The sequence below is a fragment of the Microchirus variegatus genome (assembly GCF_963457635.1).
Source record: "Microchirus variegatus genome assembly, chromosome: 18".
NCBI classification, from domain to species: Eukaryota; Metazoa; Chordata; class Actinopteri; order Pleuronectiformes; family Soleidae; genus Microchirus; species Microchirus variegatus.
In genome coordinates this window covers 18,050,099-18,067,028 of record NC_139819.1, presented here as the reverse complement: position 1 = coordinate 18,067,028, position 16,930 = coordinate 18,050,099, and the positions used below count along the sequence as shown (strand labels likewise).

The 16,930-nt window shown below is 39.1% G+C and overlaps 1 protein-coding gene across 1 annotated transcript in view; it reads right to left on the bottom strand.

Annotated features, from left to right (window-relative positions):
• Positions 1-16,625, bottom strand: part of camsap1b (calmodulin regulated spectrin-associated protein 1b) — a 43,605-nt gene extending 26,980 nt beyond the window's left edge. Inside the window, exons 1-2 of the mRNA XM_083905493.1 lie at positions 16,474-16,625; positions 15,044-15,210 (exon numbers count right to left, since the gene is read on the bottom strand). Coding sequence (XP_083761619.1) covers positions 15,044-15,209 — 166 coding nt within the window. The 5' untranslated portion in view covers position 15,210; positions 16,474-16,625. The remainder of the gene's footprint in view (positions 1-15,043; positions 15,211-16,473) is intronic.
• Positions 16,626-16,930: the final 305 nt, after the last annotated feature.

The following is a 16,930-nucleotide window of genomic DNA, read 5'->3' as shown; positions in this document are numbered from 1 at the left end:
GAGAATGTTCTCTGGTGTGAAATATGTTTAAACTTAAATAAACTACATCTACAGGTAGTTATGTCTCGTTGTATTAGTTTGTCCTGTTATTGACGTCATGCTGTCATCACCTGACAGTCTGGCTGATTGAAAGCTCTCAGATGCAGTGGATGCAACGCATCCCAGATGCACGATGCAAATACTATGAGAATATATTCGAATATCTGTGTTTTTTAGAGGGAATATTCGAATATCATTTTTGAGCAATTTTGACAGCCCTAGTAAGCATGTCAATGTCTTGGAATATCAAGAATGCATGAAGTTAAACTCAGCACCTTCCACATCAGCAGGTAACACGGGGATTTTTTATAAAAGATGTTCATTTACACAGTCAAAGTTCTGTAATTGTCTTTGCATTCCGATTCCTCACTTCATTAGAATCATGAGCTCTTCTTTGTAAACAGCATCATTTTCTGTGCCATGCAAACCTGTACTAGTGTGGAGTTATTCTACAGTATTCATGACAGTAAAATAGACCATCCTAAGTTAATCTACTGGAGTAATTATGTTCTCTACCAGTAGAAAATGCTGTGAACACCTGACACCCCCAAGCGCCGCTGAATGCAGGCAGCTCACTGTTCTGGGTTAGCATGTACTTCACCTCACTGTGTGCTGTGTGTGTTCACTAACTCACGGATGGGTTAAAATGCAGAGATTGGAAATTTCCCCACTGCGGGAGTAATAAGGGAATCTTAATCTTAATCTTAATTATGCAAGAAAAAAAAAAAATACCGTCAGATACCGTGAAACCGTTCAAATTTTGAAAAATACTGTGATATATATTTTTGGTCATACCGCCCAGCCCTAGTTGACAGTGAGTGATGCGTTGTTACTTTGCAGCACCCGTTTGGTGAACAGTGGCATTTGCGTCTTTACGCACGGGAGCTGCAGACGTCTCTGCGACAATTTACATTTTGGGGTCATCAGCAGGGGGTGCTGGTTATTACAGGTAAAAACAGTAATAAAATGTCAACAGTTTTCTTTTTGTTATTCTATAATTTCATAAATGCAACAAACTATAGTTCGTTTTCAGTGGATGACAAAAAAAACTTGGAAACGAAAATTAAATTAATATCTTGTATGACCTCCTTTTGCATTAAAAACTTCTGTCAAACATACTAGAAATAAGCTTTTGGGTAGATTCAAATCCCTCTGAATATGGTATAACTATATACAAAACTATATACTCTTCATTTTAAGGGTCAAATAGGTTTTGCAGCTCCAGGTAAATTGTATTTAGGGGGGAGGGGTCAAAAATAGCTCTTTTGATTGTAAAGGTTGCTCACCCCTGCTATAGTGTGAGCTGAAGAAGATTTTTCAGTTACGGTAATGCATGATAAGGAACGTAAATGCTGTTGCAAATGTCAGCCAAACAGCTAGCTGCGCTAATGCTTATTATCAAAAATGTAAAAAATTTGAGTTGTGCCTAATGAGGTTACACAGTGTTTATATTATGTTAGCCCTACGTTAATGCTTATCATAGCCTCGCTAGCTTACCTTTGGAAACAGGTTCATTAAGTTAGCCTCAAAATAGTAGCATGCTAATGCTAAATAAATATGTGCTTGAGTATTGGTGAATGGACACCGACTTTGTCGTTTCAATATAAAACCATATTCTGCTTTGAACTGCGTGAAATGAGCCGCTGCCTGCGTGATAAATCAGTGAAAATTAAAATTAAAAATCAAGGATGCATACCATCGGGCCATTCTCAACCCATATCCAAAATTTCAGGGCAATCTGATTAACGGTCAGCGAGATACGCCTGACACAGACACACAGACACAACTTGCCTTATAGATAGATGATATCGAGTTCACACTTGATGCATATGACTCTCAACTACACCCACATCATGAGATTTGCTGCAGTTGTTTACAATGGAACTACGTCATCAGGACTGTTTATACGAGCAAAGTAAACAATGGTATAGCATTAGCATTGTTAACAGGCACCATATGACTCATGGAGTGAAAACCAAACAGGCCTAATATGTGTATTTGGAATTATTTACAGATTCCGAAAGCGTGATTTCTAAGCTTTCCAACAATGTCATACACATGTCCATCTGATCATTTTTGAAGAAGATGTGGCCATTTGAATGTAGACACTCCTCAAACTGCTTTAGGGAGAAATTCAGCCTGAAAGATTTCGACCTTCTTGAGGAGTAGCTGCTCATTTGCATCACATTAACATGGCCACAACCCCCCACCCAGTCTAGCTGTCAGTGACATCTGATGTCTATTAGCCCACAGGACAGTAACAGTGTAGCAGTTTGAAAAAAAAAAAAGGAATGTATGTAGTTCATGTCAATGTAGTGTTATTTGCTGTAAGTACTTCAGTGGACTGATAAGAATCAGAATTTACTTTATTGATCCCCAGAGGGAAATTCTTCTGTTACAAAAAGCACTTGAATAAAAATGAGAAACAAGAAAGGTGAAAGATAGATACATACTTCAAATATCAAATAAAATATATCTAAGTGTGTGAAGGAGAGTTCAATATTTTCCAGACCATGGACTATATTATCATCTTCAATACCAGTTCCTCCCCCACAATGTGGCTGTACCCACTCTGTCCATCACAGTTGATATGTGGACTAAATGATGACATCACAAATGCACCCTCTTCTGCTTACTCTTCTGTGCTGTAACCTTTGGTGCTGGGCATGTGAAGTCTTTTGCCTCATCAGAACAGAAAGGCCTGATTTTTACCAAAAGATACGTCTGCCTGTCCATGGTCAGTCCAGGTGGGGCCAGGACCACAATGAAAATAATTATTTTACTTTTCCAAAAAAATCAAATTTTACACATTACATATAGCAGTCTATATAAGCATTTGGCTATTGTATAGAATCAATTTATACACATACCAAGAGCCTTAGCCGACCTCATGTATAGACAACAACTGAGGCCTTGGACACATGGGTTGGCAGCAACTTCACATGCCAATTCTTATGCCCAGGATTCTGAAAAAAAATAAAAAAATACTTGTTTCAGATCATGGTTCATGTTAACAGGCATTTAATCACTGAATCAGTATAGATTGATCAGTAGTATTGCTTGAATTATGTGTGAATGCCACACCTTTATGTGCATGAATCGCACGTGTAATTAACACGTTCATCACACATTGTGTTAATCACATGTCTGTTAATCACATGTGTGATTCATGCATGCAAAGGTGTGGCATTCACACATCATTCAATGCAATGTTATGTTTCGAACACAGGAGTTTCGTCTCAAAGCATTTGAATCATCAAACTGAACCTGCGGGTGTACAAAATCTCAAAGAGGGCCGTGACATGCTCCTCTTACGGCTTATAATACGCTCATCTGACCGAACAAAAGTTTCGATGTGCGCATCATTCTCATTGTAATAATACAGTACCGAGCTAGCGAGCTAAGCAAGCACAGCTAATAACAATGTAGCCAAACGGCGTTATGAAACGCACAGTGGATTATTAAAAGACAGCGTCCCTATGTGCGTCTGTATGTGACTTTGAATGAACACTTACATAACATAGATTAACAACGTTAATGTAAACTCACCCCATAAGAAACTGAAAGGTATTCCGGCAGACTTCAGTGCCTCCGATCAGATAAGAGGTCCAGGCGTGCTTCCTTTTCGTCGCAGTTTTAAGTCTGTTCGCCTCCAAATGTCCAATTCGATAAGAGATAGCGCGGTGCTGGCGTCATGTCATCATCTCAGACAACTACTGTGTCTGTCCTGCTCTCTTTCAGCCGCGGAATAATCATCTGTTTGTTGTTTTTGTGACGATGAAGTCTGCTAACACGTTAGCATAAAGATCGCTAGCTTAAAATGCTAACAGTCCACATACCAGCCGTCTCTGTACTTTCTCTGTCCTTGTGAAGAAGCTGCTCAGCCACAGCTGACTTATTGTCCTGTTCTCTTTGCCTTCCTTTGTCAAACAAAGCTTTGATGATGAATGCTTTGATGATGACCACACTTTAATTTCGCACTGCACACATACACACACACACTGCACACATAAGCGCTGGACTTTCGACACACTCTCTCTCCCCCTCCCTCTCTCTCTGCATATTAATTAGCCATGTGTATTCTCCGTGATCGTCAGCTGATTGGCTGAAAAAACAACAAAAGCTCTGGAATGTGATCACCACACCCAAACTAGGAGCGATTCACAGCGATAAAACAACCTTAATTCAAACACAAAGTTTATGGTTTTAAGACCCACAATACTGTGATTTGAAGCATGTAGTGGCTTCTTCAAAACTTCAACTTGTGTAATTTTGAAAAAAACGGAAATCCCTAATTTTGAAAAAAAAAACGTTTTCCTGTTTTTCTCGTTTTGCGATCGGCCGACTTGTTCCCGCTTGGTCCGTGTCGGGTCACATATATTCAGCTCCAAAAGAGGAAGATGATTGCGGCTGATCCTGAGAAAGAGTTGCCTCCCTATGAGCCACTAAAGCTTTGGGACAACTGTTTACGTTCTATTGTCACTGAGAATCATCTCTACTTCTATTCATCTGTGATACAAGAGATGTATCTGCAGTGAAACTTCCAGGGGACTTAACATTGGGAAAACGTAATGGTCCATGGTGCAAATGGAAGGTAATTGTTGGCATCGGGCCCTTCATGAAGGAGCATGCAGCTGATGCTCATCTCTAATTTCCATAACATAAAGCAGCATGCATTTCTACTCTCCCCTCAAAGGGGCGGTAATCTCTTTTTCAGTCAGGGTATGAACTAGGGCTGAACGATATGGACAAAATTTCATATCTCGATATTCATGCCAGATATCTCGATACGATACGATACGATATGACTACAGGTTCGGTGAAAACCAAGCATTTTTCTGAAAAATAAAAACATTATACAAAAGACTGTGGAAACTTTCCACATGGAAAGTGCAGTTTTATTGATGAGAACTCACTGCAAGTCATCAACATTAACATAAAGTTACCAAAGAATAAATAAAAAATAACTTTTCATCATCATCACATTTTTTTACTGCAGCTCCCAGGGATTAAAATTAACACCGTCCCGTCGTCCCGGGGACGTCATTAATCGTCATCGGGACGATCAATATTGTAGAATTTTGACTGACTAAATTTTTCTGTTAAAGTTTTCAACACTTTCTGTAAACCAGAACGGGTTCGTGATCGGTGTGAAATACTTATGTGAAAAGGTAAATGGCTGCGCGCTCATGTTTGTGTTGTTCAGTGAGACGCAGAAACTGCTCCTCTCTCACTGTGCGCCGCTAGAGCAGCAGCGCTGCCGTCTGCTTTGCGCGCCCGCACTGCATTTAAACATTTCATTAATGTTGACATGTTTGTTTCAATCACTGAATGAAGCCCCCGCCAGGCTTAGCGTTGCTTGTTTATTTATTTAAAATAGATTGTTTTATACACCACGGCTTTTTCTATACCGGGGAACAAGAGCGCATGCGCCCCCATGTAATCAGCGCAGCGCAAGCATGTCCAGGTGCCGATTGAAACCCAAGTCACATTATCAAGTGCGTCATTATTACGGTTACATTGTTCTTGTCAATAAAGATGTTATATAAGGATGCACCGATAATTCGGCGGTCGAAACAGAGCAAGTACACTGTGGAACATCACCTGTTAAACGCTGGAAAGTCTCTAAACCAGTGTGCGCAGAGAGAGAGAGAGAGAGAGAGAGGGAGGGAGGGAGGGAGGGAGAGAGAGAGAGAGAGAGAGAGATCTGCGCTCTTGGTTATTAGTTAATTTACTTATTGTTGTGTAGGTAATATGTTGTGAAATATGTTTAAACTTAAATAAACTACATCTACAAGTAGTTATGTCTGGTTGTATTAGTTCGTCCTGTTATTGACGTCATGCTGTCATCACCTGACAGTCTGGCTGATTTAAAGCCCCCAGATGCAGCGGATGCAGCGCACACCAGATGCACGTCATTGATATCATGCACAAATACAGATATTCGAATATTTGTGTTTTTTCAAAAGTCATTTTTGAGTAATTTTGACAGCCCTAAACAGCCTCATGCAAATCTCAATGCATGGCCCTTCTCATGACGACTACAACCCACTAAATGCAGTCACTAAATGGTGGAGTAGTGGCATTAGGTCCGGCAGACCACAGTTCTGTGACTGAGTGTATTGGTTGTCATCTACAACACAACAAATCTAGTCTGGAAATAAATGTATTATTTATTATCAACATAATGTATTGTGTTTTTATTATATTACCAGTAAGTAACAACTCAAAATGTAAAAAAAGATTTTCGGGACAATTCGGGACGGTTCAAAATGTTTTTCGGGACGTTTCCGGGACGGTGGTGAAAAAGTTAGTTTTAATCCCTGGCAGCTCCGCTTTAATGTTCTATGCGTTATCAGTCATCGCGCAAACCTATTGATCCTCCTTCAAGTCCCAGTCTGCTAAACCGTTGTCTCCTGCGCTATATTATCACCTGTATGCTCCCCGGGGAAGAAGGACGTCTGCAGACAGCGGCTCTTGAGTTCGGAGTTTGTTGTAATAAAATGGATCATTAAACTGATGTAAGGTTCGGTTGTCTGGCTTGACCACAGGTCCGTGGTTGTGGCGAAATGATCGATGATTTATGTTTTGGCACAAAATCGGCAACGGCCTCATCTTCCGCACTCATGTCACTTTTCTTTCTTTTTTCTTGATTTTCCCACTGTATGTCGTTTTCCCGCCCTCCTATGTTTGTCATTGGTTTGCTTCAGCTGTCGATCCACAGCAAGCATGAAATAAGGTTTGTGATTGGCTGGCCGTAGTGGTGCATTCAAGGACAATCGTAAAAAAGATGTTTATTTCGACTGCCGGAGGTGTACATGCATGGCGAGCGCGGGGAAAAATCTATATTGTTTATATCGTCGCTTTTTCGATATTAATATCTTGAATGTTCATATCTCGATATCGATACGATAACGATATATCGTTCAGCCCTAGTTTGAACTTTGACCTCTTACTACACAGGCAACCACTCGAACTACTATAGAGACCACAAAAACACAAAGGAAAGCTTGAACTGGCCTTGAAATAATGAGGGATGATTTTATCTGAGATTGCGCTGCTGCAACAGATATGCAAGACGGAATATTATGTTTAACTGCTTTAATAATAATCATAATAATAAGACACCCTGTAGCACATCCAACAGTTAACAGCCAACATTTCTAAGTATCGTTGATTAAAAACCTGCCTGACAGCCAAGACTCTGATTGCCATACCCGAGTAAAGATTAAGAATAAAATTCATGAGTTAAGAATTAAAGAAATACAATTATAGTAACACTCTCACAAAACATTACACATCCTTTCATATTAACTACTTAATAATTCATTTTCACACTTTTAAAGGCCATATGAAGAGGAGGAAACAAAACTTGTTTCAATGTTCAAGACAGAACCTTTTAGAACAATTTATGTTGGCATTACTGATTAATATTTCTATTTATTTTAGCATCAGGGATGGGCAACATGGCTTAAAACTCAGTATAATTTCAAAACATCTTGGGGTAACGGTCTGTCAAAACTGCTTCAAAATGACATTCAAATATTCCGTCTAAATACAAAAACCATAGGTTAGAACCGTTTGAATATCTATATTTGTGGTGAGGTACAAGGATATTGCAATATATTCGTAGGTATGTACACGAGTACATTCTTTTCTCCTCTTGCTCACAGACTTGGGCATAAAATGTGGGCATTTCCATCTCTCGGCTAGGCACTACATACGGTACCTTTGGTCAAGAGATTTAATCGTGGCCAGAGAGATAAAGGTTTGTCTTAATTTGTTTTTCTCTGGTTAGATAATCAACAGGGAAAATCTTGACCATTTTGTAGTGGTTATATTGCAAATAGTATGGCATACAAATGCATAATAACATAATTAATGGCAATTTCAAGTCAAACTGTATTCAATAACTACAACTCTGTTGAAAATATGTATGGTCCTACCATACTATATAATATAATACTACTATATAACACTGTAGTGTGGTCTACTGTAGTGACGGTATCGTCAGCCAAAAAAAGACAGAATCAATTTGTGACCGTCAGTTTTGACTCTGTCGCCAGACATCGATCAATTACTGGGAAACTCTGGAGATGTTAGGTGTGTTCAATCCCCACACACGCTACCCTCAGCCATGAAACCTTGCAACTTTTAGTCTTGACCTCAAGGAAGTCGACACACATTATCGCAGTTGGCCGGTATAAAAAAAATACCATGGACTAGGGCTGGGCGATTTTATAGATTCTGCGATATATATCGATTTTTTATTTTCCCAGAAAGTATCGATTTTCAGGCGCGAGTATCGATACATTAAGTCCCATTCAAATCCCTGTGTTCCGCCTGGCACGTCCTTGCAGGAAGAGCAATTTGGTCAGCCAGCCGCTAGTGGTGCTGTAGAGCATTTATAGCAAGTGACCCATCTTCACACGCCGACGTCTCCCTCTTCCTGTTTACTCAGTGAGAGCGAGGAGATTTAAGAGAATAGCGGCGAACATAAGTCCAACACTTTCGTGCTTAAAAGCAGATGTGTGGGAGCACTTTGGGTTTAAAAAGAAGAAAGTAACAGTTTTTCATGCCGTGTCACCGGAGTCCAGCCACTGTTTAGCAGTTAGCTCCGTTAGCCTACAGTCAAACTGGAGCGGTCTGTTTATCAAAGGAAAAGAGCAGCGCTACAAATAACCAGCATACCTATGGAGTAAGACAACTGTCAAAAAGACGTATCCACAATTCTAAACATTCGTATTCGTAATGATAAACATTTGTATGTAAATAAAAAAGTTGTACCCACAATTCTGCTCTCATACACATGAGTCTGAGAAATTGTTCGGGTTAGGATTATTTTTATGTGAGTATGAATCTAAAAGCTGTGAGTGCAAAGTCTTGTGAGTACAACTCTAATTTCTACGACTACGAAATCTTCTCTGTGAAGACGAATTGAAGTTTACGGGTACGAGTCGAAAAGTGTTGAAATGATGTCACATAGGTCACAGGCAGGTCACAGAGGAAAGTAATCGAACGCCGATTGCACCAAATTTGCATGCTCCAAAACCGGCTGACGAGTGCAACTATGGACACCGCGAGGAAAGCATCGCAGGTAAAGTCAATGACACATCCAATATTTGTTTATTTTTATTAAGTTATTTATTTATTTCATGAAATTGTACTGTTTTAAATAATATACAGTTTAAGGATGTACAGACATACTGCGTTAGCTTGCAAGCTAACGACATGCCGGTGACACTCAGTTAGTGATTGCATTACTAGCATTAGAAGTTGGTTTAAGTGCTAGTTAATTAGCACTGCAAAATACGAACAAAACGAAGCATAAACATCACCATGTGTATATTTGTGTAGTCTTATCTGTCATAAACAAGAGGTTACGGGGCGCATTTGTGTTGCGGTGCTGCAGAGACGAGAGCTGGGTCGTTTATTTAACCAGCACTATTACTCTGAAGCGGTTGAATCAAGGTTAACAATTGATGACACAAACATTGATAACACTCAATAAAGCCCTATAAGAATTATTATTTGCCTGCAGTCATTTGCTTGAGATCAGGCGCACAAGTGTGGTTTGCATGGGTCCAGACTGTAGTAATAATGATAATAATAATAATAATAATAATAATAATAATAATAATAATAATAATAATCATAATCAGGGTTCGTACGGTCATGAAAAACCTGGAAAAGTTTTGGAAATTGTAAATGCATTTTCTAGGTCCTGTAAAGTTTTGGAAAAGTCATGGAAATATTGCATGGACAATATTTTGGATGCGTAAAACCTAAATAAAATGATGTAATGTGCGATTAAAATTTAAATTGACACAGAAGTGTCAAGCGGAAACAAGCAGATCACCGTGCTTAGCGACCCTCCAGTCCTCACATGGATTTTGAGATCTATTCAACGACAAAATGCCAGGAAAGTGTAGTTTCAACGAGTGTGATATGATTTAACTGCGTCTCTGCAAATAAGGCGTACGGAGACGATCATTCAGTCCTGGCGTGTGGGTTTCGCCGGCTAACACAAAAGCTAACAGAGAAGCTAAAAACACAAGGCAACACACTTCCGGTGGCGTTCTTCCTCGGACGTAAAAAAAAAAAAAATGGAACGACAATTCACATGCAAACGATGCCACACAGTGGCTGCAAGTGTATACTGCAGGCGTGAGCCTAAACGTGAAGAACAAAAAAGCCCTTACAGAATACAACCACTTCCTCTCTTTTAACCATTACTTTTAAGCATTACTCAAATAATAATTAAAATCAATAAGTATGAAAGAAAGTTACAACAGAGTGGCTTTTTAAGGAGAGCTTTAAACTTTGGCTACTGTAAGATGCAGACCACGGACAAAGTTTTGCAGTCAAAACAAATGGACATTCATGTAAGACTGGGATGGCACCGATTTTCAGTCTTGGAAAGTCAATGAAAGGTTATGGAAAAGTCATTGAAAAGTCATGGAAAACTATTGCTAAAAAGTGTACGAACCCTGAATAATAAATTATATAATCATTGATATTTGTTGTATTAACTTGCATGCTAATGATTGGCATACATATTATATAGCTAAAAATACAACATTATTTTGGATGACTGTCCAGCCTATATGGAATTGATAGAGTACTGTATGTTCATAAATGACTATGTTAACAGTGTCATTTAATGCATCAAACCTGCATTTTGTTGTTTACAGGGACCAGAGGCTACTCGCTTATTGGAACTTCAGATGACTTTCATGGGAAAGTTTTCAATAAAAGTGTTTGGGACTCCTGTCTCATGTTAAATTGAACAGATGTCAGGCATGCCTTTTTTGAAACAACAATAAAATGTCAACAGTTTTCATTTTGTTCTATAATTTCATAAATGCAACAAACTATAGTTTGCTTACAGTGGATGACAAAAAAAACCTTGGAAACAAAAATGTAATTAGTATCTTGTATGACCCCCTTTTGTATTAAAAAAACTTCTGTCAAACATACTAGAAATAAACTTTTGGATAGATTCAAATACCTCTGAATATAGTATAACTATATATAAAACTATACACTGTAGGGGTGTGACGAGATCTCGTGCCACGAGATCTCGCGAGATTAAACTTGACGATATTTCTCGTCGCGGTAAAAACTGTCCCGCGAGATTTGTGACCTAAAGAAGGAGAAGGAAAAGAAGAATTTTTGTTTCAATTTGTGGAAGAAGACGTTTATTAAAAGCTCATCCTTACATCAGGGTTTCCCCCAGTGTATTATAAGCCTGGCGGGTCGCCAGCGTTGCTTGTTTATTTATTTAAAATAGATTTTTTATACACCTCGGGGAACAAGAGCGCATGTAATCAGCGCAGCGCACGCTTGTCCATGTGCCGATTGAAACCCAAGTCACACTATCAAGTCCGGCATTATTACAGTTACATCATTCTTGTCAATAAAGATGTTATATTTAGGGATGCAGCGATAATTCGGCGGTAGAAACACGCACCTGTTAAACGCTGGAAAGTCTCTGCGCAAAAGTGAAACTTGGCTGCGTGCGGCACAGATTATGAACTCCCCGCGACATTCATTTCACAGCAGAGAACGTTCTCTCTCTTTGAGCAGTTAACTTAAGACATCAGCTCATCTGATGCATCTGTTATTCCCTTAATTACAGCTTTAAAGCATCTTCTTTCACAAAGACCACGGAGTGAAAACGATGAAAAGGGCGCTCTGCTCTTCAGAGTCTGTCACGTTTCACTCAGATCACCTGCACTTTATCGTGACTGTACTCCATCCTCGTCATAAAGATCATTATTCTTATGTGGGGATAAAACACGTAGAGAAATTATCCAGTCTGCTTTGGAAGAGACCGCTTGGAGGAGCGCAGAGCGAGGAACGGCGCAGGAGAGGGAGAAGAGAACAGCGCAGGGGCGGTGCGCAGAAATAAAAGGGCAGTTTGTCTGCACCAGATGAGGCAGATGAGGGGGCACTACCACTTTTATGTTTATGTTGCTTTATTTTACTTTTAAATGTAACCATTGCATGGTTTGTTTTAAGATTCACTGGCCGATTATTAATTAATATTTAACTTAAGTGAAAAAAATTTATATTATTTATTTAATTTCAAGAGTGTCTTTTTGCAAGACTCTATAGTTGGTGTTTAAGTATTGTTAATAAACGTCAGTGGGCCCCGAGAGATACCACCGGGCTTAGCCGGTTTTCTGGGGGGAAACCCTGCTTACATCATGCATGTAAAGAGTTATACATTTCAAAATGCATGTGCAACTTGTTTAAATAAATCTGTTGGTCCAGTCATATATATTGTCATTGTAATTTTCTTAAAATCTCGTCTCGTCTCGTTCTCGTGAACCCAATATCGTGTCTCGTCTCGTCTCGTGAGCTAAGTGTATCGTCACACCCCTAATACACTGTGTTATCTTCATTTTAAGGGTCAAATAGGTTTTGCAGCTCCAGATTAATTGGGGGAAAGTAAAGGTTGCTGACCCTTGGTCTAGTCACTAGTTTGCTCCTAAAAACTGAAAAATATATTGTTGATATGTTTCCCCTACATGTAGCTACACCTCTTCCACATTATTTTTACCAATCTGGAAAATAATTTCTGCGCCGTGTGTTGGTGTGTGAAGTAGCCAGACAGACGTTAAGAGCGCAGCAAGACAAATAATGTCGGCGCAAATCTGTGAATTCTCTGGTCGTCCACAAACGAACATGGCGGTTACAGGTAAAAATTAGAAAACATGAATAATATTTGTATTAATATCGATTATTAATAGTATTTAATTATAATAATAATAATCATCATCATCATCATAATAATAATACTAATAATAATAAACATTTCGATTCAACATTTATATAATCAGATTGTTCAAAGACGAGAGGAAAACTGTCACTGTCAGTTGCACATCTGTCAGCAGAGAGAGAGTTTCCCCGGTTTGTTCACAGAAAAAAGGGTTCGATGTTCCCTGGTCACACACAAAGCAGGAAACATAGGACCCAGGGAACATAGGTACGGCCCCATTTAAAACAGTACAATTTCATGAAATAAATAACTTAATAAAAATAAACAAATATTGGATGTGTTATTGACTTAGCTGCGATGCTTTCCTCGCGGTGTCCATAGTTGCACTTGTCAGCCGGCTTTGGTGCAATCGGCGTTCGATTACTTTCGTCTGTGACCTGCCTGTGACCTATGTGACGTCATTTTAACACTTTTCAACTCGTACCCGTAAATTGAATTAGTCTTCACAGAGAACATTTCGTAGTCGTAGAAATTAGAGTTGTACTCACAAGACTTTGCACTCACAGCTTTTAGATTCATACTCACATAAAAACAATCCTAACCGAACAATTTCTCAGACTCATGTGTATGAGAACAGAATTTTGTGTACAACTTTTTTATTTACATACAAATGTTTATCATTACGAATACGAATGTTTAGAATTATGGATAGGTCTTTTTGACAGTTGTCTTACTCCATACATACCTGTGTACTGCGTATGTGTGCCTCTGTTTTTAAACTTTAGCGTTACTTTAGAGACTCATTTTAACAATCGGGAGTCACATAAACATGACGTAACGCGTGTATTTCTGTCATGGAAACGAGTCATGCGTTAACGCCGTTCATGGCCGAGGACTAATTTAAAGTTAAATGTTTAAAAGTTGTCCTTATTGACTGTTTGGGGAAAGCCATGGTACTATGTTTACTTACCTGGTGGCTAGACTGGCTGCTTCATGTGTTCAATGTCAAGCTAAAAAAGCAACTGTTCAGAACAGGCCACTTGATGCACTTTTTAAACTCTCCATTGTTAATTGCAATACTGAACTTTGTTTACTATTCAGGCTTGTAAGCTGAAGTTTGCACTGTCTCAATAAAGGGAACTAATTTTCTCATCACATTAATCACATATTTAATTCATTTTGTCCAGCTGTAGACTCTGTCCAGTCAGAGACATATATTGTGTAATTGATGTTTTTAGTTTTCAGTTCAATTAATTCAATCCAAGTAAATGGAACACTCGCAAGATGTCACCAAAATCACTTTGTCCCCTTTAAATCGTTCAGAAAATGATGTAAGAGTATCGAATTATACCGAATCGTTGAATAATCGCTGAATATCTTGATATATATTGTATTGTGAGCTGAATATTGTGTATCGTATCGTGAGATTAGTGTATCGCTACAGCCCTACCATGGACACATTTTGTACCGCTGACCACTATTTAGTCACAGACAGTTTAGGAGACAAAGCGCTCATTTGACTACAAATGCTCTGCATACACATCCGTTCGATGCAAATAATGCTACTCCAACACCAGCAACAACTTTCTACACTGCAAAGAAACCTATAATAAGGAAAAAGCTGGACAATGACACAATTAATCGTGTCAACTAATTTTCATGTGATCATGACCACTGTAGCCGAGATCAGATCAGAGTGGATGTGGACATGCCCCTGATGTCAAAATATAAGTGGTCACAGTGCTGGAATTTTAAAGCTGCTCAACATCGACAAAACACTGTCCTGAATTACACATACAACTTATCCATACAATTATTGCACTACCTGACTTAGCTCCAACCACAACAGCAAATTCTATCCATAAGGCCCAGTGATACAATCTTAACATGGGGTGCCAGAGACTGGCAGTGCAGATCAGCATGCTGTGATAGAACAAATAAAGCCTAATACCTCTTTGCATTCCACATAAAATAAATAATAAAATGGGACAGGTCTACTAATATTTCTGTTTTGAAAGTTTCAAGACAGTCTGGTGATCCATACGTTGAGAAAAGTAAAAACACTCCTCCAACAAAAACATCTGAATTTGTGAGATAACTATGAGAAAATGAGAAGAAAAAATTGCTGCTAATTTTATATTTATTTTTATTATATTTTGAGGAATTCATCCATTACTTTAAGACATGCAAACAGCATTTCAAAATAAATATACAATCTATAAAAATAAAATGATAAATAACAGTGGTATCGCTTTAATGTGAATTCACATAACTTACCAATGCCATAAGCTTTGGCAAACAGCCACCGAAGGTTGGCAGCTATTTTTGCTCTGGAAGAGTCATACATCTCCAATGGTGTAACATCCATTGTGCCTTCTGCAAGCCCAGCCAGATCCATTTTTCTCCTGGTACTGTCCCCACCAGCACAAAAATCAACATCCATCCTTGAAAGAACAGAAATAAACATGATGTTACACATATTCTGAGCACAAGAGCCACAGTCAAATAACAGCAACTCAGTATTCAGTGTGCCATTTTGTAATGCTTGTTCCAAGATCTTAAATGAAGATTGATGCTGCATTAAATAATTTTCTTTTGAAAAAAATATTCCCCAGTGTTTAATTATTGAGAAAAGTATTGTTTTGAGTTGTGCTCTGAACCATCTTATTATTGTTATCTTGCTGAACCATCTATTGGGGCTTGAATCTAGTAATTAAGGCATAAGTACCAAAGTAGCATCCTGGCAGCCATAATCACAATCACTGAGTCATTGTGTGTATTGTTGACAGGGTGAAATGTCTTTGCAGTATCAAAACTGTCAGACACATTATGTTCTGTATGTTGAAAGAAGCATGTCACGTCCTGTAATCTATAACTATAACAACGTTTATTTGACTGTGAGTTTACTACGGTGCTTTAATCAAAACCACATACATAAAGCACATTCTGACTGCATTCAAAGGTCAATGTTGATAAAGGAAAAACTATTTACAACCCTATGCTGATAAACAATCTCAGACTGTGCAATTGCAGTAAAAGCATTTCCCAACAACTACAACACAAGATTGTTTTAGCAGTCAGACCTGTCAGGCACTGAATCTTCTTAACCTAGTAACTTCCTTGTAGCCTGTACACATTACATATTTCTATATCCTGCCTCTTCCAATCCTTTGGAATAACATTTAGTCATTTGTTAAAGAGTGTCTGCTTTAATGCAAACATACTTGTGTTTAAATCTCTCTCAACGCACCTTTTGTTTGTTTTGAGTGGGAATGTAATGTATTAATGGGATAAAGATGATGGGAAAAACAAATGGACTAGCATACTAGCACACAGGATTACTTAACAGTGTTTTACTTGATGTTGTGTGTTGTTCAGTTTTGGTTATCATTACCTGTAGCATTAACTCAGTGTTACTTTGCGTTAGTATTGACAGCACAGTGATTGCATGTTGGACAAGCTAGGTAAACGCTAATTAAAAAGATTCATTTCAATTTAACGTTAAAAAAGTTGCCGTTTGTGCTAATCTCAAATGAAGATAATATCAGTTAGCTGGCCAAGTAGCCACTTGTTTAACGTGAGGTTGGCTACGCGGTCATGCATGCAAATAAATGGCTGCTAGCTAACTAGCTGGCTAACCGTTAGCTTGGAGCGGCACTGCGTTCGTCGGCCCCGTGAATGACGTTAGCTAGCTGACAACACATTACCTTGAAAGGTGTGGTGTATCTCCGAGTCACTCTCCAGATCAGTCCGGGTGAACAATTAATCGAGGACCCGCCTCGCTGTACAGTGGCCTGCCGTGTGGAAAATACACCTGCAGCAGCGACGCATCATAGCCAGCTAAATAGTACTAGCAGAGAGTCTCTTTAGGGTCTCCTCCCAGCAACGAGAGCCGATCCGTGGCCTGTGAGAGTGACAACAGCTCCACGTACGGCAAGACCTCCAGCACCAACGCAGAGACGTCCAGCAGAAAGGCAGAGAAAATAAAAGACAGGGCTTTCCAGCCGCCCAGAGCCTCCGTCTATCCCGCAGTTATTGAATGTCTCATGTTCGAGTGGGGACACGCACACAGAGATTTGAGGCTACGTGGGTGCGTGTGTGTGTTCGCGCTCTGTCCATCGACGTTTAATTACAGTCCCAGCCTTCGTGAGTTAGGGCACCGAC